General features: G+C 44.1%; 1 protein-coding gene across 1 annotated transcript in view; it reads right to left on the minus strand.

Annotated features, from left to right (window-relative positions):
* The window catches only part of MPHOSPH8 (M-phase phosphoprotein 8), a 284,316-nt gene that overhangs the window by 28,710 nt on the left and 232,067 nt on the right, over positions 1-23,539 (minus strand). The window contains exons 11-12 of the mRNA XM_086935216.1: positions 22,625-22,779; positions 20,918-21,045 (exon numbers count right to left, since the gene is read on the minus strand). Coding sequence (XP_086791342.1) covers positions 20,918-21,045; positions 22,625-22,779 — 283 coding nt within the window. The remainder of the gene's footprint in view (positions 1-20,917; positions 21,046-22,624; positions 22,780-23,539) is intronic.

A 23,539-nucleotide genomic window follows, 5' to 3' on the forward strand; every position in this document is an offset into this window, starting at 1 on the left:
ATATAATATAAGTAGCTGCTTATTCAGTATGTTCGCCTTTGCTCTCCCTGTGTCCTTACATATCACTCATCTGTATCTTTGCTCCCCCTGTGCCCTTACATATCACTCCTGTGTGTCTTTCCTTTGTCCGTGTCCTTACATATCTCTCATCTGTGCCTTTGCCTCTCCATGTGCCCTTACATATCACTCCTGTTTATTTTCCTCTTCTTGTGCCCTTGCATATCACTCCTGTCTGTCTCTGCTCTCACAGACTCCACTAACTGGACACAGCAAGAACAATTGTCACAGTTAAAATACAATTTACACCAGGGAGTCTAAAATCAGAGCAGTACATTTCATACATAAATGGTATTATTGCTGGTGTTAATCTTTTACATCACACATAACAACAAATAGCATTGTATCTCGGTGCTTCCTCGTCATACCTGATATACACAATGGTCTAAAACGATGACGGCAGAGCCGGGGAACCAACGTTCAGCCTTCGCCTCCCTGGGTGACGAGAACTGTGTGATCTTGGACATGCCACTTCGTTTTGCGCCCTTTCTTTAAATTTCCTCCTCACCAGAAAAACTCGACCCTTTAATTAGTAATAGCTTCGCCACTGCTTTAATAACTTTATTAAAAGCACGGGTTGTGACTGGAATTTTAAATGAGCAACAGTTGAAAGATCAGGCACTGGAGGGAAAAACCTGGGACATGGGATCCCCTTTTCCCTAGGATTGGCATCTCCGACTGTAAACAAGACAGTGCTTGGAGGACTATGTGGCCACGCTCTAGGCGCTCTAAATATGGCATGAACACACAGAGCGTTCAAAACATCATCTATAGCAACTCAGCCAATTGTCACCTGAAGTGTGTGGAAGTTTGAAGGCTCAGATTGCACTCCTGAGCTATAAGGTACGGAAGGTTCAATCGGCAAGTGTTCAACTCACTGAGTCATTCATTGTACCACTGCACACTGAATTGGTTTTTGGCACTTTATAATAAGGATTGATACTTGTCAAAAATAACCACTTTAACCAACATTAAAACAATAAAAGTTTCAGTTGCCTTACAGGTTTTGCAGTGGGTGCATACCTCATACAGCTACTTTAACACTTTTGTAACGCGTGATCTGCCGGTTATACATGCATCTCTGAACACATGCAACAACTCACTGAGCAATGTTACCGATAATTCAAATAAGTGACCTACAACTTACATGCAACATTCTGCCGTAGGTTCTTTTGACCCTCTAAGTTATTTTATAATTCAAACCTATGATCAGAGTGAACACAGACCTCTCCAGCAAGTGCATTAACCACCTGAGCTGTATTAACCACTTAAGCTGTATTACTGGCATATCATGCGACTTGCCTGATGCCGAGAGATGCCTGCAGCAGGTGCCTTAAACCCTCTAAGGAATCTTAAATTGTGGTTTTGGAAAATTAAGGCAGGCCAGGCAGAACAGTTTTACTATCACATTTTTCTCGATGTCAAATTATTTTGTGGACAGTGTTTGTAAAATGAATCTATACGTACTGCCAGACCAAAGGCAGACTGTCACTGTGTCACCTGCTCTTTTCCTCCTTGCAGTGCTCTCTATGGTGACTCACTCGCCCCATTTCAGCCGCCACCCCCTCCCTTGCCTCAGTTCCAGCCCTGCTGGTAATTGACTGACTCAGCCCCAGCTCGACTACAACAAAAAGGGATTGCCTGAGATGTGATCGAGACCAATTTGCACGCTGCTACTTTATTTTACCGCTGCTCACTGATTAGTGGAAATCTTAGAAGTAATGACGCGTATGGCTTAATATTATCACCTCAGAGAAATTTTCTTTGCCACGTTATTACTTGGGGCCCTGGGCAGAAATGGAATGTGTGAAGCCCCTCTAAATCGCGGAGACATGGCGCATTCAGGGCTGTTTGCATCGGAGTAGATGCCCCTGAAGCTCCCGCCCCCCCCCCCCCCCCTTCCTCTGTCACCTTCAAGCAAGCACCTTCAACAGCTCATCAAGGGCTGGAGGTGTGAGGATTGCCACCCCGCTGTGCCTCTCCAATGCTGCGGGGTATGTGAGCTTTTGTCCTGCCTTGGAGTCTGTTACACTGGCCTCAGCATCGGAGTCAAGAAGAGAGGTGGGTGGAAGATGCGCCGGCTTCAGGGAGTTGCGACCGGTGCCGGTTAAAATTACGGACAAATGGCGTCCGTTAAAAGATCCTTCACGGACAACGGACAGACGGCCGAAATTACGGACTGTCCGTGAAATTTACGGACGGTTGGTCACCCTAGGTGCACCACGTGCACTCACCAATATAGCAGAGCAGCCAATGAACAACCGGTAAACTTTCCCTCAGCCAGTCTCAAGCCCATAGTAAAGTATCCTAACATAAACAGCCAATTACGAGCAAGCAGTGAAGTCCCCGCACGGGAATGCAAGGCATCACCCAATCAATCCACGGGGAGCAGAATAGTTTAATAAAACCCTGTGCCATCACGGTCATAACTGATCTATAGTCAACTACATAGTGTGCTTACCTTATTAACAAGTGTACAGCGACACCGGCCAAGCAAATACATTGATTAGGGCAGGCAGCATAGAAAGCAGATGAACAGCACTCATGGGCTGCTTTTACTATTCAATCATGCAAAGCCTTCTAATTATTCTACATTATCAAAACACCGACCTGATCCTGCTTCGCTGCTGCGCCGGTGATTGCAGCGAGGTCAGGAGGAGTTGGAGCTGCGCAGAACTGCCCCTCCCACCGTGTGAGTCAGTGTGTGTGGTGAAAGCCGCTTGCGCCACGCCGGCGCCGCAGCCACTATTTGCCGAATTATTTCCAACATCAGGCAGCTGGGAGTAGATACAGTGTAGCGGCTAACGCTCTAAGCCACTCCATAGAGCTGAGAGCAGAGATGATCTGTTTAACTATTTAGGAGCTCAGCAAGCACGTCTCTTGGAGCACCAGAGAGCCCAAATGCATATTAACATATGTGCATATAAATGAAAAATACTAACATCCATAGTTGTCATAGACCCGGCCCTGAGAAATATGTGCCGGTGCTAAGCACCGGAAAGCACCGGCACAAATTAAGCTCCCCTAAACATTCCTTGTTTTTTCTCCAGTGGACTTGCCAATCATGTGTTACTACTAGAGCTGCTAAATTTCATATGTGATTTTGGTAAAGAAGGGTACTTCCAAAATGTAACCCTTTGGAGGAAACCTACCCAATGCTGTTAAACTAGGCTATGCAGTGATTGAGGGATTGATTTAAGTGTTTATACACCACCCAGCATCTGTGCATTAGTAAAACAAAATATGGAGAAAGGAAATTGTAGGAAGCTGGCTTGCTTTAACAATCCCAAGGTGCTTGTGGTAGTGTGGTTGAGCATCCTTGGTCTTATCAAGGAGGAGACATTTGTGGCATACACACCGTCAATAAATGATACACATACTCAATATGGAGATTTGCACCAATTTAACAAAATAACACACATTTTTATATCATTTTTGACACTTCCTCATTGGGTTAGTACTTTCTACAATAGCAGTTTTGAAGAAAACAGGTTAATACACTTGTATTGGCCAACAATGCGGTAATGCTATCCTATGGGAAAAAGTTCCCAATACTGGATTACATTGCTAAGTATAATGCATATGATTACTTAGCAGCGACTTACAGGATCAATCTTCTGGAGTGAAGTATGAGGCAAGGTCCAAGGCAGCAATGACAGGTCACCTCGGTAGGCTCTGGGGCACCCAGGTTCAGAGGTGCTTTTCAGCATCAGATGCCCTGTTGGGTTCAATGGGAAACAGTTCTGGGAAAAAGAGGCTGCAAGCTGAGACTGACGGCCAGTCTACTCGAACCCACAGGGGGACTTGGTCCTAGAGATGCTCGGACACGTAGGGACACGGTCGAATTCTCCTCAGGCTGTGGGGCTCGGGTTCAGTGGTGTTTTTAGGAGTCGGTCCTTGCTGCAGGAGATACTCTTGGTTGAGGGGGACTGAACAAAGAGCTACAGGCGGCAACTGGGAGTCCAATCTGGGCAAACCCAAGGTGGGGTTCGACTTCGGAGTGTCACAGTACTTCGTTGGCACCATTGGTCCACTTCGACTCGGGATGGGTGTCACTGGTGCAATTATGCTTTCAGGTGTCGGGTTTTCACGGTTCCGAGTCCTCGCGGTTTTTGTTGGGTGCCTGCAGGGTAGTAGCGCGGCTACTCCACGGGAGATGCTGGTTGCTCCTTGAAGTGCGAGGCACAGCAGCTGCAGGATGAGTTGTCTTTGGCGCAATTGTCAGAGACAGCAGTCCGGCTGGCAGGGTTGGAGTCAGTTGCTGCTCCTCAGTTCTTGCTCTTCGCAGCTCTTCATTGTCCTCCTCCTTAGGTTGACCGAATCTGCTTTCCTGGTGCCAGGGACTCCCCTAAATACTAGGTTTAGGGGCATTAAAGGGAGTGAATGGTAGTCACCAACGGGCTACTTACCCTTAGGGTCACTACACCCTCTAATAAGACCACTCCCTGTGAGAAGTGGGCATAAGCCTGTCCCAGAGATCCTAATCCTGCCATCACCAAGATGGTGGAATTATCCTAAAGAGGGGCACATCAGGCAGCTCAACTTAAAGGTGTGACTGGTCTGGTAATGCACCACACCTCCCTGCATATCCAATTTCCCACCTGTCCTGGTGCCAAATTGGCCAAGGGCAGGGAATTGGCATTCCCCCTGTCTGGGGAAGCCTTGGTCACATATCAAAGGCGGCAGAGGTCTTTGAAGCCCCCTGCCTTAATATGCGGATTACTTAGACATCCTGCTTGGATGAGATGACAAAACCTCTGGCCAGAGAAGTTATTGCTTCTGCCCTCAGATAGCATAGGCTCTCGCCTGCAGGTGGTCAGAAACCGGTCTGTGGTGGCAGGCTGGTCGACACCAGTCAGCCAGCACACTAGAGGCTGGTAGGCTTTCAGGGATCACCTTTAAGGTGCCCCCTGGGTGCATGTATTAATGAATCCACCATTGGAATCAGTGTGAGTTTATTCATACAATGTGTTTGATACCAAACAACCTAGATTTCAGTGAAGCCATCATGTAACGTGGAACTCATTTTTACTGGTGTCCAGCACATGCACTTAAAACTGACCTGGTAATGCACCACGAGAATTGTTTTCCAGGCAGATCAATTATTGCCGGTCAGTTGCATAAGACAATGATTCACAGCTGGAAAATCTGATCAGGGTGGGGAGGAGTTGCACATGAAGGTTCAGCTGCCTTCCACCCACATGTCTCAGCAGTGAGGGTATACCTATTTAACTGTACCTAGGTCTGGCTGGAAGTCGAGTATATAATAACAATAATGATATAGATAATTGGAAAGGCACAAGGATGGAAGGGATTCTCAGTAGAGATTTACAAGACATATATATACATTTATGCACCAGATATGCTGCCAATACACAAAGAGGCCAAGGAGTGAGGAGCACTGCCACCTTCTTTAAAAAAAGCTGTAATTACAATGCTACTAAAACCTGATAAACCCCATTCACTCTTTGATTCTGCAAACAGATTGCTGTCCCTAATTAACACAGATACAAACATATTAGCAAACATTGACAAAAACAGCAATCATTGATGACCGGTCTCATATCTTGCTTGAATAGTTTGGTTTCATACCGGAACGTTCCACCTCCAATATTCTGTGCACAGTTTGCAGCGGCAACTCTATATAATGGAATTATCTGCTCCATATATTGAAAAAATAGGAGTAACAGATGAACATATAACTTAGGTTAAGGCCATTTTATCCATCACTCACTGCATGTGTTTTTCAAACAAACAGGGACTGCTCAGCACCCATTTTCACTGAGAAAGGGAATAAACCAGGGCTGGCCTTTTTCATCCTTATTGCTCACTATAACCATTGAGCAAGCTACAGGAATTTCTTATCCAACAGTTGATTACACTTAGGAGAGGCAGAGTACTCATTTCTTTAAAAGAGGGAGACATGCTGTTGATCCTAAAAACCCAGTGAATAATCGCACTCAATTTATTACAGAATGTATAGGATTTAGTGGCATCTCAGGACTTACAATAAAGTGGGATACATTTATAAGAGTGCCTACGAAGGATGTTTTTGTGTGGTATCAAATAGAATATCCACTACAGTGAACAGGAACACTCGGTCAAGTATTTGGGTATGAGGATACACTGGGATATAGAGACTTATCCGTGAGAAACAAAAATAAATCACACTGGTATTAAAATTAGGCAATGGATAACTTTACAGTTGTCCCTAGTTGATGGAATAGGACTAATGAAAGTGCTGGAAGTAACACAACTGTAGTATGTGTCCTAAAATGCCCCCATATTGCAGAAGTAGTCACATCTTTGATTGGTATGCTGGCATGGGCAGGCCAGACACCACTAATCAAGTGGGAGAAACTTATACTTCTGTACAAAAAGGGGTGAGGGGCTTGCAGTTCCCAATACTGGATTATATTGCAAAGTTGTCCAGGTGGCGCATGCCCATGCCTGACAATTTAGTTAAATCTTTGAGCCTCACTTGCTGGTGAAGAACGATCAAGCACAAACCTCTCCTTTTCACACAGTGCTGTGCTCACAGCCCGTTAGAAAGCCACCAGTGATCAGCACCATACACAGTACAGGCAGGGAACAAGTTGGCAGTGTGTGCTAGAAAACCAAGTCCATATGCAGAATAATTGCTTCTGAAGTCTAGCCCTTTCCTTATTTTGACAATCGAACAAAGATACAGGTGCAGCTCTAGGGATCTAATACAGGGGCAAACTTTTACCAAGAGGAGAATTTATAAACAGTCCAGCCTTTGCAAATTTGTAGGGAGGGCGCTCCAAAGGAGAAGCTTCAATACATTAGATTGCAGAACAATATATATAAGATTACAATTATGTATCCCAAGAAACACATGTTTTTATTTATTTTTTATTTATTTTCAGAGTTTAATATAGCGCTGGTCTGACCAGTGGGTATCTGAGCGCTTTACAACAGTTATAGGACATGTAAAAACACAAATACAAAGATGGTGACAATCTTGGAGTACAAAAACTGAGAAGAGACAGTGCCAGAGAAGGGCTAGCTGGCGCAGTGCCACCCGAGTACGTAGTCAATACTTAAGCGCTCCAGCAGCTTCTACCTGTTCACTAGGGAACGATCGAGGAACAGGATTTTGAGCTGGCTTTTGAAACTTGTAAAGGAGGGGTTAGTTCTGATGTGGGGAGAAATAGAGTTCCATATTTTGGGCGCATTACCTGCAAATGATCTGGCCGCTGTTTTTTGTTACGAGCTTTCAGTGGAATGAGTAGAAGGGTGTTTGAGCTTCTGAGGTTCCTGTTCTGAGCTGCTTTTTTGAGTTTGTCAGCCAGGTATTCTGGTTTGCCTGTGTGTAGGGCTTTGTGCGTAAGGCAAGCAGTTCTGAAATTAGCCCTCATTTCGACAGGGAGCCATTTGAGTTCTCTGAGTGCCGGTGAGATGTGCTCGTATTTCTTGAGTCCAGTGACCATTCTGGCAGCTGCGTTGAGGGCGGTTTTAAGGGGAGCAAGATGTGCTTTTGGAATTCCTGAGAGGGCTGCATTACCGTAGTCTAGTCTTGACAGCACCAGAGATTGAGTGGCTTGTTTGAGATCTATGGGAGGGATGAAAGGTTTAATTTTGTTCAATAACTTTAGGTTGAGGAAGGCGCTCTTAGCTGAGTTCTTTATATGATTGGTCATGTCCAGTTTCGGGTCTAGCGTGATACCTAGTGATTTAACGGAGTTCGCCAGGGTGAGGTTTCCATTGAGAGGATCTACAGTCTTTAGCCAATCTACCATTTGGGGGTTCTGTGCTTTGTTTGATATGAAGAGTAGTTCAGTTTTGTCAGGGTTCAGTTTTAGATGATTGGTGGTCAACCAAAGATGCACTTCCTTCAGTGTGCCGTTGAATGTCCTTCGCGGATGAGATTTCTAAGTAGATCTGCGTATCATGGGCATACAGATGGAAGGGTATGTTGGCTTCTTTGAGTAGGGTAGTGAGGGGTTGCATGTAGATGTTGAATAGTTGAGGGGAGAGCACTGATCCTTGAGGGACTCCCCTGTTGATTGGGTGTAGATCCGATTCAAAGTTGTTGATTTTGATTCTCTGGGAGCGGTTGTGCAGGAAGGAGGAGAACCATTTGAGGACTATCTCATCGAGCCTCGCCCTCTCTTGCAGAGCTTTGATGAGGAGTTTATGATCTACTGTATCAAATGCAGCCGATAGGTCGAGGAGAATGAGGAGGCAGCATTGATCAGAGTCCAGAGATTTGTGGATGATGTTGATTGCAAACTGTTCTCATCTCTTAGTCCAAAATATCTTCTATCTAAGCTATACACGCAGTGCAAAGGAAGATATAGAAAGCTAGGTTAGCTGTTTGTCGTGAATGTGACAACAACCTCAACACCCATCATAAAATACTTGCAACGTGAATAGTGTTGTATATAAACTATCAATATCATTAAATAGCAGATGGAGATTAATGTATTACAAGTACTTATGATGATAAATGTAATATGTTTGTTTGTGAGACGATGCAACTTGTGAAAGATGTTATGTACTCCAAGCATTCGTTTATCAAGGAAATAAGTTTTGGTCTCAAATATTTAAAATACTGTTGAATATGATTGGATTAAGGTATGTGGTGGAGTTACAGTTGTGTCATGTCAGATTGTGGCTCATGCAATGCTTTTAATAAAAAGGTAAGATTGTGCTGGGGCAGTGGACCTCTTTCAAAAGATGGAATAAAGACTCAACTTCATATAACGAAATGTCAGAGTTATAAAATACGATGTTATCACTCAAGACCACACGAAATCTGGTTCACATTCACTATGTTCTTGACAAATACAAAGTCAATAATTTAATTCAGGAGATAGGCATACAGAACTCACACTATTCAGTAGGGTTCTGGACTAGGCAGGAAGTAAATGTAAATGCACAATTGAGGGAGAACAGTTAGGGCCCATGGAAAACAACTTAAGATAATTATGACTAAATGTACGGTCACCTGGCGTATGTAGACACACTGGTTGAACTAAGCCTAGATAGGACGGGCTATGCTTTAATATGGTTTGTATAACCTGCATGGTAATTTGTTATATTTGCAAAAAGGTCTGCACTGTCTTTAATTATTGATTGTTTATGCAATGTTGCAAACCAATTAAAAACATTTAAAAAAAGATTACTCCCATAACATATTCAGTCCTGTTGGCATGTCAACATAAGGGGATGTGGGATTCAGGCTCTCAATTAGACTTCGGTGGTGAGGGTAATCCGGCACAACGGCAACAGAGTACCCTCTTCACCTAAGTGAAGTTCCACCTGCTTCATTTAGAGTTGTGCTGAACTTCAGTATGTAGAAGTCGGAGACTACTCTTTCTCCGTTGTCTACATGCATCGCCAACGGCTTGATGGAGGAAAGGCTGCCAGAGGTTTAGCAATGTGTTCCCATGCCCTCTTTAGAGTGTACAAACTCATGGCTAATTTTCACTGTCCGTCACCGGCAGGTAAAACATGACGGCAAGGGGCAGTGAAAACTGCAAAAGGACCCCTACACCAAAGAAGAAACTCCTATGTGAAGGCCTCGTGTTTTTTTTTCAAAAACAAATTCCTTCTTTGAGATCTTGTTTTTTAAAATATATATGTATTTTTAAATTTTGATGTACAGCTCCGTCATGTTGATGGAGCTGTCCTTCAAACTATCAAAGCATTTAGAGAAACCGCTGCGACAGTAGTTCCTGTAAATGAAAGATGTCCACTGGGGCAGCAAACATCTTTAAATATAGCGGGTGGGGTACCCTTGGCACCACAGGAGTTCAGTACTCCACCATGCGACAATACTTAATCCGGTCGCCAAAGCCTTAACCAGACCCTCAGTCTAGGTTCAAAGCACATAACACTTGGACAAGTCCTAACTGTCCTGACTGTGAAAATGGCTTGGAACAGAGTCAAATACATTTCCCGTGGACTGGAGAAGCCTACACCCTCTGTTTGAATATGGCGTCTTGCCTAGGCCAACAGAGGTGTATGCATTTTGGACCCCAGAACGAGCAGAAGAGATTGATGAGTGGAAAATCTGTGTGGTTGCCAATGTATTTCCAGCAGGACTCAAAACAGGTAAGCACGCACGAGCAGCGCACACAGCGCTCACTGCCTACCTGGGGACACGCCAGCACACCAGCACTCTGCCTTAGTCCCTGGGCTGCCTACGCTGTGAGTCTCGCCGCCATTGCCATCTGGGAGCGGCTAGAGACTACAGCTCCCAGTGGGCTTAGCGCGGACTTCCTGCCACCGCTGATTTCGCGCCCGGAGGCGCTACAAAGCGGAGCCTCGACCTCGGTGGAGCGGGGGTCACGAGCAGCGCACACAGCGCTCACTGCCTACCTGGGGACACGCCAGCACACCAGCACTCTGCCTTAGTCCCTGGGCTGCCTACGCTGTGAGTCTCGCCGCCATTGCCATCTGGGAGCGGCTAGAGACTACAGCTCCCAGTGGGCTTAGCGCGGACTTCCTGCCACCGCTGATTTCGCGCCCGGAGGCGCTACAAAGCGGAGCCTCGACCTCCGCGTCGCGGACGCGCGCGGGCGACGCCGGGCGGAGCCCGGGCAGAGGGCGGGCCGTCTGTGGCCGTCCGGGGACTACGAGGGACGGGACGGTCACCCCCCTAACGCCCTACACACAATATGGGTAAGCGGAAACTTCAAACTTCTATCACTGCTGGTGCGGGTAAAACAAAAGTTCCACGGAATGCTACATCCTCCGCTAGTATTATGTCCTATCTAACCACTGCGGTAGGGAAACTGAACCAGGAGATTGCAGCAACTGAACGTGAACTGGGGCTAGATACACCTCTCCTAGATCTTCAGGTGCCCCCTTTGTCTGGGACTCAATCTATACCTCTGGAACCAGCTGTCCAGATCATCACTGCCAAAGACCGGGCTTCATTACCCCCATGTACTGCTATAGCCCCTGTTGATCTGAACTTGTTGGGCGCTGCTGCAAACCACAGTTGTGCTCAAGATACGGATCCCCCAGCTGTTAAGTGTACCAAAAGGGTTTTTAAGAGAACAAAAAGGAATTCTACGCAGCATGTTACATCCCGTTATATCTCTAGGAGCTTTGAAAAAAGCATAAGGGACATGGTGGAAAAATTGTTTACTGAAAAAATTGAGAGTACCCTTGTTCAAAGTGCTAATGATATTGTGGAGACTCTAAAAGACTGTGTTACTGACATTGTGGGGAAATGTGAAAGGTTGAATATGTTATGCCCCAAAGCCCCTGCATGCCCAAACTCCTCTCCCACGGCTAACCCAGCCTCTAATGACCAACATGAAATACCAATGGATGGGATAGGGAGTCTTACCCCAATTGCCCCAATTCTCCCTCCATCTCTACCTGTGCAGTCATATTCAAATCGTGACGCCAACTCGGCTGGGACGACCGTTCACCTGGTGAGGTCCCAAGCTGGGGATAAGATGAGTAATGTAGCTGGGAATAGCATAACTCGCCAAGGTGAACAGTCTCAGGTGGAAAGAAGACCTCGGGGGAAACCCCGTACTCACTTACCACCAGAGGCGACTCCCTTCGTGGCGGTTCTGGTAAACATTCCACACTTGAACCCAGGGGAGGAGGAGTCCCAACGTTCCCTGATAGCAAATGTAAAAGCATGGTGTGATGAAAATTGCACAGGGGCAAGGGATATATCCACCCATATCACTATGGGAAGACGGGTTGATTGGCTGGGGTATACAGCAAAAAACCTTCCAGGCGATTGTATCATTGTAAATTTTAACAGCCCACATGAGGCCGCTCGCCTTTTTTGGGATGCAACGGATGTTAAGGTGGGAAGGATCCGAGCTGTACCACTTGGTTACTTTTATCCCCCGCCACCTACCCCCAAACCACCCCTAGTCAAGGTACAGCAGCACGGCTCTAGTAGAGGGAGCTCTGGCCTCTCACCATGGGCTTTGCAAACAACTATCTTTACTCCTAGTCATACTGATTCTATCAGACCTACAAACCGAGCTGCTTTAACACTAACAAATAGATTTACTGCCTTGTCTCATCTAGATGAGAACGATTGACTGGCTGGTTGTGTTACTGTCAAAGACCAGACTCAATCTATTTCCGCTACTGATAGGGTAGGTGGGGAGACCGTCAAGATCGCAAGTTGGAATATTGCTGGTCTCCGTGCCAAGAGAGATGACGCAATATGGTTGGAACAACTACGGGGCTATGAGGTGGTGGCCCTCCAGGAGACCTGGGATAGCGATTGTAACTTCTGGCTGGATGGTTATACCTCTTATTTTAAAGCTGCCCAAAGCTCCAGTTCAGGAAGGAATCGAGGTGGGCTCATGTTTCTTATCTCCGTTAAACACAGGGGAGTTGCGAAGATTGTAAGCACCACATCCCACAATCTCTTAGCCTGTGAAATAACCTTACCTAATAACGTTAAGATACTCTATGTGAATTTCTATAATGCACCCCAGGGTACGCACTGTAATGAAAATATTAACGTTTTAGCAAAATTTTTAACTACATATAAGCAAAGCCAAATCACTTTTTTTCATTTAATTGTGCTTGGGGATTTTAACATACATTTGTGCCAGCAAAATTGTCAGTACAGGGCTTACTCAGATATGGATTATCTCCCTCAATCTCATTTTGAGCACTCTATAAAGGGGGTTGCGCTAGAAGAACTACTGTCTGATATTGATTTATCTGAGCCTGAGTTTATTGACCCTAATGAACGGGTAGCCACTTATAGCGCAAGAGACTCAAACTCTGTTATTGACTTTATATTTGTTTCCCCAGGTTTGTTACAAAATGTTATTTTTTATAATGCTGTACAAACTGCTTTTAGCGACCATAACCTGGTAGTTATGGAACTAAGTAATCAAAATTTGGCGATACTTGCTATAATTGCAAAGTCCGCCCCCCATACGGATTTATCTGTGCAAGATCAGGGGAGGCGGGTTAAGTGGGGCAAAATTATCCCAGAGGATTTTTTCTGTGAACTTACTGAGAAGGTGGGAGATGAAATCAACACCTGTCTGGACCCTCTTAGGTGTGGAGGTGACATTATTACCTCTTTTGATAATATCTGTAAACAAGTAAGCTTGATGCTAACATCTAACACGAAACATAAGGAGCAAAAACTGCATGGGTGGTTTGATGCTAATTGCTCAAAGGCCCACAGAGTTTTATTGATTGCATTAAAAAAGTTACCCAGGGACACCGAATTGGTGGCTAGACTAAGGAAAAATTATAAATCTGTTGTAGAGACACGTAAGAAAGAGATAAAGAATAATGCTTGGGACTCACTCTATGACAGGGCCACCCTGAAGGATAGTTCCAAATTTTGGGGAATCATTAATACTCCCTTGTTCAGCGAGAATGATAACTCTCCGATGGAATTAAATATATCTGAAAAAGACTGGCTGCTTCACTTCGAAAAAATATATGGGAGTAATCTCCAGATAGACCCATTTGTACCATCATTAAATGAACACCCAGGGTCACCTTTGCGGTTCACCATTAAGGAAGTCCTGAAGGCTATTGAAGATACAACTGCCCATAAGGCCCCGGGCCCAGATGGGGTCCCTGCAGACATGTATAAATCCAACCCTTCAATATGGTCAATCGCCCTTACAAATATTTTTAATAGAGCCAGCATAGATAAAAATAGACTGCCTAAGACCTGGTCACGGTCTATAATAGTCCCCATCTTCAAGAAGGGCCAGAGGGGGGATGCAAGATGTTATAGGCCGATATCATTGTTGGATTCGTCTTTTAAAATATTAGGGAAGGTGATCCTAAATAAGATTGTATCATGGGAAACAAATAATGACATCTTGTGCGATGCACAGTATGGTTTCAGATCTGGCAGAGGCACTGAGGACCAGTGCCTCAATTTACAACTAATAGTCAGCAAATACACGGTGGCTGCAGAGGGGTCAATCTATTTAGCGTTTATGGACTTGTCCACAGCTTTTGACCTAGTGAATAGGTCAAAGCTGTGGACTATGCTCCTGGATATGGGCCTAGACCAGGCATTGGTGTACTTCATGGCTGATCTGCATAGGGACCTGAAAGCGGCTATACGCATGTCACAAGATGGGAAGTGCACGGCTGACTTTAAATCCGGGAGGGGAGTACGACAGGGGTGTATCTTGGCCCCAATATTATTTTCCTTATACATTAATGCATTAAGTGTAAATTTGGCGGCGGCATCTGCAGACGTCCCATGTATGGGGGGTACTAAATTACCAGTATTATTATATGCTGATGATACGGTGCTGCTGTCAAGGACTCCCATAGGTTTGCAACGCCTTTTAAACTCCTTTGGGAATTTTATGCAAAACCTGGAACTTGTAATTAATGTGGAGAAATCGCATGTGATGTTTGTGGGGAAAGGGAGGAATAATATCAAGACGCTCTTGTGCAATGGCTCAGTAATATCAAAAGTAAAAATTTTCACATATCTGGGTGTAGTGTTTGATGACTTGGGCAGCTGGGCCCCCCAAGTGGCAAATAAAAGAGCAGCAGTGAAAAAGTCATCGGCTGCAATACTTGGTTTCGCAAAAAGATTGGGTGGGAAGCCTCCTGAGGCCATTTTGGCGATTTACAGAGCCAAAACTATGGCCATAGCCAGGTATGGGGCAGCAATTTGGGGTTATAAAGACCTAACTTTGATCCAGAGAGAGGAAAACAAATTTTTGCGAGCTCTCCTAGGCCTTCCCCAATCCACTTCCTCATTTGCGGTCCATGTAGAGCTGGGCATGGGCTATATTGCGGACATACTAAACATGGCACCGCTTTTGTTATGGATCAGGACATGGCTTAACCCCAAACTAACACTGAACCATAAAATTATTAAGGACTGTTTGGGGCGGGATAGAGTGGCTGATATTAAGTGGTTGGCACACATCAAAACATCTACCGCACTCCTGGGTCGCCCGGAATTATACCTACACCCGGAAAATTTGAACAAAGATGACATAAACTGGGTAAAACAGAATTTCATTAGGTCCCGTGAAATGGAGCGTGAGTCGATTGAAATTTCTAAACCGACAGTAAGATCACATTTTTTGTTGATCAGTTCAATGTCAATGCAACCATATCTGACTGTTGTCACACGTTCTTACCACCGTTGGTTGCTAACCAAATTTAGATTCAATCAGGCACATTTTCTGTTGGGTAAATATGAAAATTGGTGCACGCCAATGGAAAATGCTCCATGTGAATGCGATAATTTTTCCGACCAGGATTTGTCACATTTTATCTTTTTTTGCCCTTTCTTCTCGGAAGGTAGGATAAAGTACATCAAGCCTCTGTTAAGGGAAATGGGGTTTTTACAGGTGAAACCTGCATTGTTGTTCCTACAATTAATGGAAAATCACCGAGTGATGTTTTGTGTAGCCAATTTTTTAATTGCTTCTATTCGTGCTAGACGGAAGAGATCTCATATGAGTCTAGATGGAGCTAATGTAAATGTATGTCCATACCCGGTAGTATGATTTGATTTTTAAGCTTTGATCCATCTTTCATATATTTTCAAAAACGGGTTCATGAATTATTTAAAGACAACAATGTAATCCCTGTGCGCTAGGTCATTTTATATGTACTGTTAATGTATTTTAAAATGTACAGTATTTTTAAAGTTTTGTATGATGTTTTTATGTATTTGTATAGCATACTTTTATGATTTTTATTTAATCGAATAAAGTGATTTTTGACTTGACTTGACTTGACTGGAGAAGCCTACACCCTCTGTTTGAATATGGCGTCTTGCCTAGGCCAACAGAGGTGTATGCATTTTGGACCCCAGAACGAGCAGAAGAGATTGATGAGTGGAAAATCTGTGTGGTTGCCAATGTATTTCCAGCAGGACTCAAAACAGGTAAGCATGCGGAATCCTATTTCTAATGTGACCTAATGAAAGAACAGCCTACCTCCCTGCGTCTCCCAGGAAGATCTGACCAGATTCACAGGAATAACTACACAAGTCTCAGCTAACAGAAGAAGCTTTCAGTGCACCTGGAACTGTGTGTCATATTCATTTGCCTTTTTCTTTTTTTAATGCAAAAATAAAATTGTTAAAAAAAAATTATAACAATGAGCAGAAGCTGTCACCATGAACCCAATTTAGGCTGAAGAACACAAACCATCTACACAAGTGTTTCAGTTCATTTTTTGTTTGCAGCTGTGAATTTTAATAGATTTTGAGAAAGTATCACAAACATTGGTTGTCTCATAAGTACGAAGTTGTCTCTCTATATTGGGAACCAAAATGAGGTACACTGTGTAGAGAGGCCAGCAAACAATTATTGGTTTACGGAGGCTAAAATGATAACGCTAAATGTGGTCTTTAGTGGTAGTGTGGTCAAGCAGTTTAGGCTTATCAGAGTAGAGCTAAGCATTTGTTGTTCTCACAGAGGCAACAAATGGGACAAGTTATTAAAACAACTTGTACTTTTATTTAAATGTTGATACCAAGAACTTTGTAAGCAAGTAAGTACTTTTTTAAATATTGGGAGGTGGTGGGGTGGGGACTTGGTTCACAAGGGTCTTGGGAGCAGGGCAGCCCAGTCGGTTCTCGATAACCTGGCCCAGGGCGCTCAGGTACAGAGTGGTTAGATGGGCGGGTTCATTGTAGGAACAAAAATCAGGGCAGCTGGGCCACTCTGGAAGTGGGTCTCTGTGGTGCGGACGTCCCTTGATGGTTGCTCGGTTTCGGTGTAGTCCGGATTGGACTCAATCAGGCTCTCATCGCTGCAAGTGGTCTGGTACCCAGAGTATTGGTTTTGTGCGGCTCTGGTTGGTCCTGGCTGCTTCTCACTTGGCTGGGAGACAGATCTGACCTTCCAGAGCATGGTGACCTCTTCCTGGGCAGCTATGTCAGTACAACTGGGGAGCAGCAGCATGGTAATTCCGGACTCGGCTCTATTCCAAGGGGAATTGCTGGCAGCCTACCGGGTTTCTTGTTACAGTTTCAGCTGCAGAACGAGTTGAATTATTCACAATTGTCAAAACAGGAGCAGGCAGGGTTTGGCGCCAAAAACGACACAGCAAATCTTAAGTTCTCGTTTTAGCGGCTCTTCTTCTGGGTCTGACCAATCTGAGCTCCCCACATTAAGGGGTTGCCACCTAAATACTCAATTTAGGGGCAATAAGGGGAGTGACAGGAGGTAGCCATTGGGTTACGCACCTTTAGGGTTACTACAATCCCTATATGACCACTTCCTGTGGGTAGGAGTTGGGAATAACTTGACACAGTGAACCCTTCATTCCACGAAAAACCAAGATAGTGTTATTCTAGTTTTCGTGTTCACATCAGGTGTGGGAAAGTGGCTCTATATATACTGGACAATAATGAAGTACAGTGTGTATAGAGTCCACCAACCCCAAAGGTATAACAGAGGTTAAAGTCAGGACTGACCTTACTCTCAAAAGTGGTAGCTTGGTCGAGCAGTAAGGCAGTACCAGAGGGCAGTGCAAAGCATTTGTTGTACACACTCAGTCAGCAAAGGATTTCACACACTCAAAAACTGAACTCCAAGCCAATGGTTTTTATATCCAAAGATATAGTTGTTTTATTTTTAGAACCAACAGGCATAGAACTATACTTTGCTAGATATGACAACTCTTATGTAATTACTGTGCAAGGAAGCAATAAAGGTGGTGAACACAATAGGTACAGGAGTTGCTGAAGGTAACTCAAGTCTAGACACACTTTAGCATTTAGCTCAATGTATTGTTTCCATAAAAGTACAGTTGATTACATACAGATTACTTTAGTAGTTCCAGGGCTAGATCCTAGATTCAGTCCTGGGGTCCAAGCTGAAACCAGATTAGCAAAAACGTTTTAGTTACTGTGGTGAACTTTCATGAATATAAAGCTGTTTTAAAAGTTCACACTTAAAAACTTTTCAATGACAATCTGGCAATGTTATTCAATGGGAGAAAATTCAGGTTGCAGGTGAAGTATGATCGCGTTACTTTTGTAATCCAGTACTGGGCTTCTAGGGCCAGCACTGGGGTCTGAACTTAAAACAGGTATGTACTTGTGTTTCAGTATTTCGTATGATTTTTAAAGAATATTTCTTGTTTTCAAAAGTAGGTACTTAGAAGAAATTTCATAGAAAAGCATACAATGGGTTCCTATGGAGAAAATACAGTTTACTAGTAAACCCGGTAAGGATTACTTTTGCGGTTCAGTACTGGGCTGCAAGGTACAGTACTGGTTTCTCACCTGCTTGCAGGTGAGTACTTCGGAAATTGGCTCATTTTCTATGAATATTTGCAGTTTTTAAAACTTCACACTTAAAAAAATTTAGAGTAAAAATGGGTCAATATTATCCAATGGCAGGTAAGCAAGTTATCGGTTTCCAGGTGAGAACTTGGCTGGTGAAGTTAAGGTTCCGGGTATAGACTCAGGGGTCCCCCAGGGTCAGGTAAGTACAGTTGGTTCCGCCCCAGCAGCGCAGGGCCGGCCGGCCGCAGAGGTAGGTAGGCCCAATGATATCTAATGAGGGAAAGGGGGTCTCCGGTTGGTGGCTGCTGGCTAGCAGGCCACGCGGCTGTGGGAGCTGGGCTCCTGGTCACTTGCTCAGGGCAAGGGGGGAGGTAGGATAGGACAAAGGTGGCACAGCCAGTGGCACTCGAGCGGCTGGGTGCAGGGTGCTTTTGAGGCTTCAGGATCTCAATGTTATTCAATAGAAAAGGTAAAAAGGGAACAAAGGCTGCAGACTCTGGGACGGTGATTCTTCAGGTGCAACCACCACTTCGAGAGGTAAGTTGGGATCTTGGAGAAGAGGTAGGTACCCCAAAGGAAGGCACAGGGGGCTGCCGGGTGCAGGGGTGTCTTTGGGCGTCGGGAGATCTTATCCTGGGCTGGTCGCGGTTGGAGGGGTCCCTGGTTCTGAGGCTGCAGGCGTCGTCTGGTTCGTCGAGGAGGGTCTTTGGGCACTGAACTTCGGGTCCCAGTTGCTGGGGAGACGTCCTCGTGGTCTTGGATCACTCGGGCACGGGCCGGGCTCGGCGGCTGCAGAGTGGGTTGGTCTAGGGCTTCTTGGCTGGCACCAGGGGTATGGTTGTTGAAGCACAGCCTCTGCTTATGGGAGTCCCAGTCTTCAAGAGGGTCAAGGCAGGCAGGTTCTCCGGGGTCCCAAGGTTGCTGTCCGCAGGAGTTGCCGGGATTAAGCAGGAGCAGGTTCGAGGATCGACAGGCCGGTAGGGCTGGGGCCAAGTCAGTGGGTGCCGTCCTGTTAGCAGCTGCACAGCGGGTCTTCTTCCTCTTGATCTTCTTTCTTCTTTTCTTATCGGGATCTGAGGATGGAAGGTTCAGAGAGCCCCTAATTACTGAATTTAGGGGCGTTACAGGTAGGGCAGGGACCAATAGGTCCCTGTCCTGGGGTAAGTACACCCCCTAGTCTGCTCCGCTCCTGTGGGAGGGGGGCAGGAGCCTAGCTGTGATTGGGCAGGGCTCCCCATCTTAAAGATGGCCGGAGCCCGGGGTAGTGCTTCACCTCGCCTCAAGGTTTGGGGTTGCCCCAAAATACTAAATTTAGGGGTGTTTCAGGTAGGAACAGATGGGGAGGAAGCAGCTTCCTCGTCCGTGCGGCGAAAGCCTGGAACAACCTGCCCGGGCATCTTAGAAACATCAGAGCTTCTTTCATTCCGAAAGGGGCTCAAGACCCCCCCCCCCCCATCTAGCTCTGGAGTCAGTATGCAGTGCCAGGACGCCCTTGGGCATAAGTGCGCTTTATAAGCTAAAAAATTAAATAAATAAATATAGTGCACTCAGCTAGACGGGGGCCTTACCTATACCACAGGTAGTGGGTTGTAGGTATGCATGTCAACTCTGCACTTTTTTCTGCAACAAAACACGTAGCCTGCAAGGGCAGTGTGTGTGTGTTAAGGTACAGGAAATTTAAGGGAGACACAATATGTGCTGCAGTCCTTGGAGGCCATTCCTGGACACAGTGCCTTTGGTACCCATGGCACCTTTTACAAGGGACTTGCCTGTGGCCAGAGAGGTGCAATATGGGAGTGGAAAGCTAACGTTTTGGGGAAAGAATACAGGTCCTGGGTACCTGGTTAGTAGGAACCCAGGGCACACTTAGTCGAAGAGTATCAACATCAAGAAAAAAGTGGAGGGAACCATGCAAAAAGGACACTTTCTTAATATACCACATTGTAAAGCCTCAGAAGTGGAGTTTACAGTACTAATGATCAAATTGGAACCAAGCCCCTACCTTCCTCCTAGAGTACGTTTTAACAACTAAAATACAACTACATTTGAAGAATTAAAACCTAAGGAAATACTTGGGTAACCAATTTCAAGAAACACTATCCAAGGGAGTGACTCAGAGGAGTAAATACTCCACTAGAAATTGTGATAAATAGCACATGGAATGATGCAATAAAATAGGCTTTGGCCTGAAGAGAACATTCGAGTTGAAAGAGGGGAGGGTTCATGACTACCAGCTGTTGCAAGGGTTGACAATTTGTTGGCGAAGAGGAGGGATGCCTGGAGCTCGGTCAGTAGTTATGTATGTTACCATTAACTAGCTACTAGTGCTATATATGTAAATTGACTGTAACAAGGATTATGAGAGCTTGAGCATACCCTGCATTAAGACGTCCAGCTGGCTGTACTGCATACTAGGATTTGAAAACGCAATTAGTAGAATTTACAAAAAAAAACAAACATTATTTGACAAGGTCTACGGAACATGGGTTAAATGCATGTTTGTAGTCTGTAAGGTAAACATCTGAAAACAAATCTTAGGTTTAACCTATTTGCAAGGTCAATCTTGAACACTAGACTCATGCAAATTAACAAGGCATATAAATCACTGTATACAGTAATATAATTTTATTTTTTTACCAAAAACACAGGGAGCTGAAATTTATCGTTTAAAACCACAGCTTGCACACTGCAAGGTCCACAGAGTCGAGCGACAACATCTTTTCCAAAAAAGTTTGCATGAAATACAAACAGAAGGATCCCAGATCCTAAAAAGAAAACAATTTAGCAACGTAAGTACTTGTTAATACTCAATGCTTAACAGAAAGATAGAAAGGCATGCTTAGATTACTTTTGCAAGCACATTTTATTGGATTTTGAACAGGTTACAATCATTGTCACTCCAATGACACTTTTTACGCATATATTTAGTTTACAATCACACAGACTGCCCAACATCAATTAGTTTATTTCTCAATTTTCCCTTTTTAGATTGTTGCCACAACTAGGTGGCATATATATGAAATGTCTCAAGGTTATTTCTGCCCATTCTTTAATTTCCTTTAACATTGTCACTTTGTTATAAACCCTCAGAAATCAAGTGCATGCACAGATGGCGGTTACTGTAGATTCTGTGAGAGGATGTAGACCTTCACATGCTCCCAGCTTAGTCAGAATTCTTAATGGCATGATGAAGCTATTTGCATACTAGGGAAAAATCACTTAATTGTAATCATAGCTATCAAGCATGAGAATTCTCGCTTAGTTAAGATGGAACATCTGTACCCCCTGTGCAGAACCCCAATACACTTATAAGGGTAATTTTTTTGAATTTCTGGTTTGTTTCTTATACTCAACAAACACCATCAGAGTGTTGGTACTTTTTTTCCCTAACTTTTAGTTCTTCTTTAAACAACCTTGCGATAAAATAAAATAAATAGCTGTTGTGAGCAGTTTTTACGGTGCCTTTGAAAGCAGGGAGAGTGAAAGACACATCAGTAAATAGGCATTATAGCCTACAGACCTGTTAATGGTAAAATGCTGCATTGTGGCTTGATGGCTGCCTAGCTACTCCAGAAGGCTCAACCTGGACACTCGAAAGACAGTTGAGACAGTTCATCTTCCATGCTGTACTACTGTGAGAATCCCCAGACTCTAGACTCTCCCCTTCTTACCTTTCACATTGATGATATTTTTTGTTAATCTTAGTTTTATTTGAAATGTGTCTCAACAGAAAAAACATTTCAAATACAAACACCAAGATATGGCTCAATATGCACATTTAGAAACACATTGTACAGAATGAGCTGTCTGCCATTCAGATACTTCACTTGTCGTTGGAATCAAGAGCATGCCCAAATGATTGTCTATGTTGGACGGTCCAAGGCTCCCAGCTGGGGAAACAATGTGAGCTAAGTCAGCCAACCGGACAAGTCTCCAGACTGAATTAACTTACTTCTTCACTGAGGTAATGTCACACAATTCCCAGTGCTATCAGGTGCTCTGTGACTCTGGTGGACACTCACAGGGAGCATCAAGCTCCGCTCTAGGGTAAAGGTAGCCACACTGAGGCCTCTAGCCTCCTAGCTACTCTGTTTACCTTGCTTCCATCACCCCACTTATGGACTATTCAATGTAAAACTCACTGTATATATTGCTCGGCATCAAGGTTTGTCCTAATTCAAATACAAACATGCCCCACTTTATTCATTTCACAGATACTTCCAATAACGTTTTTTCTTTAACAAACATTTAATGCATATGCAAACCTGAATAGTAGAGGCGAGTTATGCAGATTATTATATAATGTATGACATAAATGCCATTGTAGGACAAAAAATTTATTACCTTCGGGTATCACATGTGGTGGCCTATAATTGAAATCCAGAGCAAAATCAGGCCCTTCACAGAGTCTGTAACATGCTATTGGAAAAACCAATTCATGCAGGACGAGACGCGACTCAAAGTAATCTCTGATGGTTTCTTCTGCAACTCTCGAGACGCTGAAAAATATTAGGACACATTTACATTTCAAAAAATAAAATCTTTACTAAAAAAGTGCTTAATAGATGTAAGCAATTACATTTTGTACCAGTGTGCTAGACAAAGAAGTACTTGCCAGTAATCAATGTTTTCCATCATGGGTATATTTTCATAACTGCTAATTTCGAAGATAAATAAACATAAAGGAGAACAATGTTCTCTGTGTTTTCTTGATTTGTTTTTCTTCAATCAGCGGTAAAATAAAATACAATGCATTTTGTGGGTTAAAAAATCCCAACATTTAATCCGGTCCTGTATACAAAATATCAGCAATAGGGTGAGATTGGAAAAAGGCTTATTATAGGTGGAGCATTACAGAATACAGAGAAGTGGCAGAGTAATTTCATTTACAGTTCTATTCTTTGTTTGTATAAACCAGGCTTCTCTTACGAGTAGCTCATGAGCTACTGGTAACTGTCCAGCTACTTGTCAGTAGTTCTCCCGTGTCTAGCCACGCATACTAAATTAGAAGGAGCTTTGCTTGGCTGAATTAATATATGTAGACCAAAATCTAGAATGTGTATTCTAGACAAAATATGTATTCTCATGACCTGATGTTCAAAGGTTGATATGTGACTAATAAACATTGTGGCGTTTGGGAGACTTCTTAGTAATATTATAACATTGGTGTCCGGGGCTTTGCAACTATCTCGGCTATGCATTACCTATGCAGAGGCATTCCAAATTGACAAAACATGATTTACATTAATGCTGATAATT

Source organism: Lissotriton vulgaris, chromosome 8, assembly GCF_964263255.1.
Source record: "Lissotriton vulgaris chromosome 8, aLisVul1.2, whole genome shotgun sequence".
NCBI lineage: Eukaryota > Metazoa > Chordata > Amphibia > Caudata > Salamandridae > Lissotriton > Lissotriton vulgaris.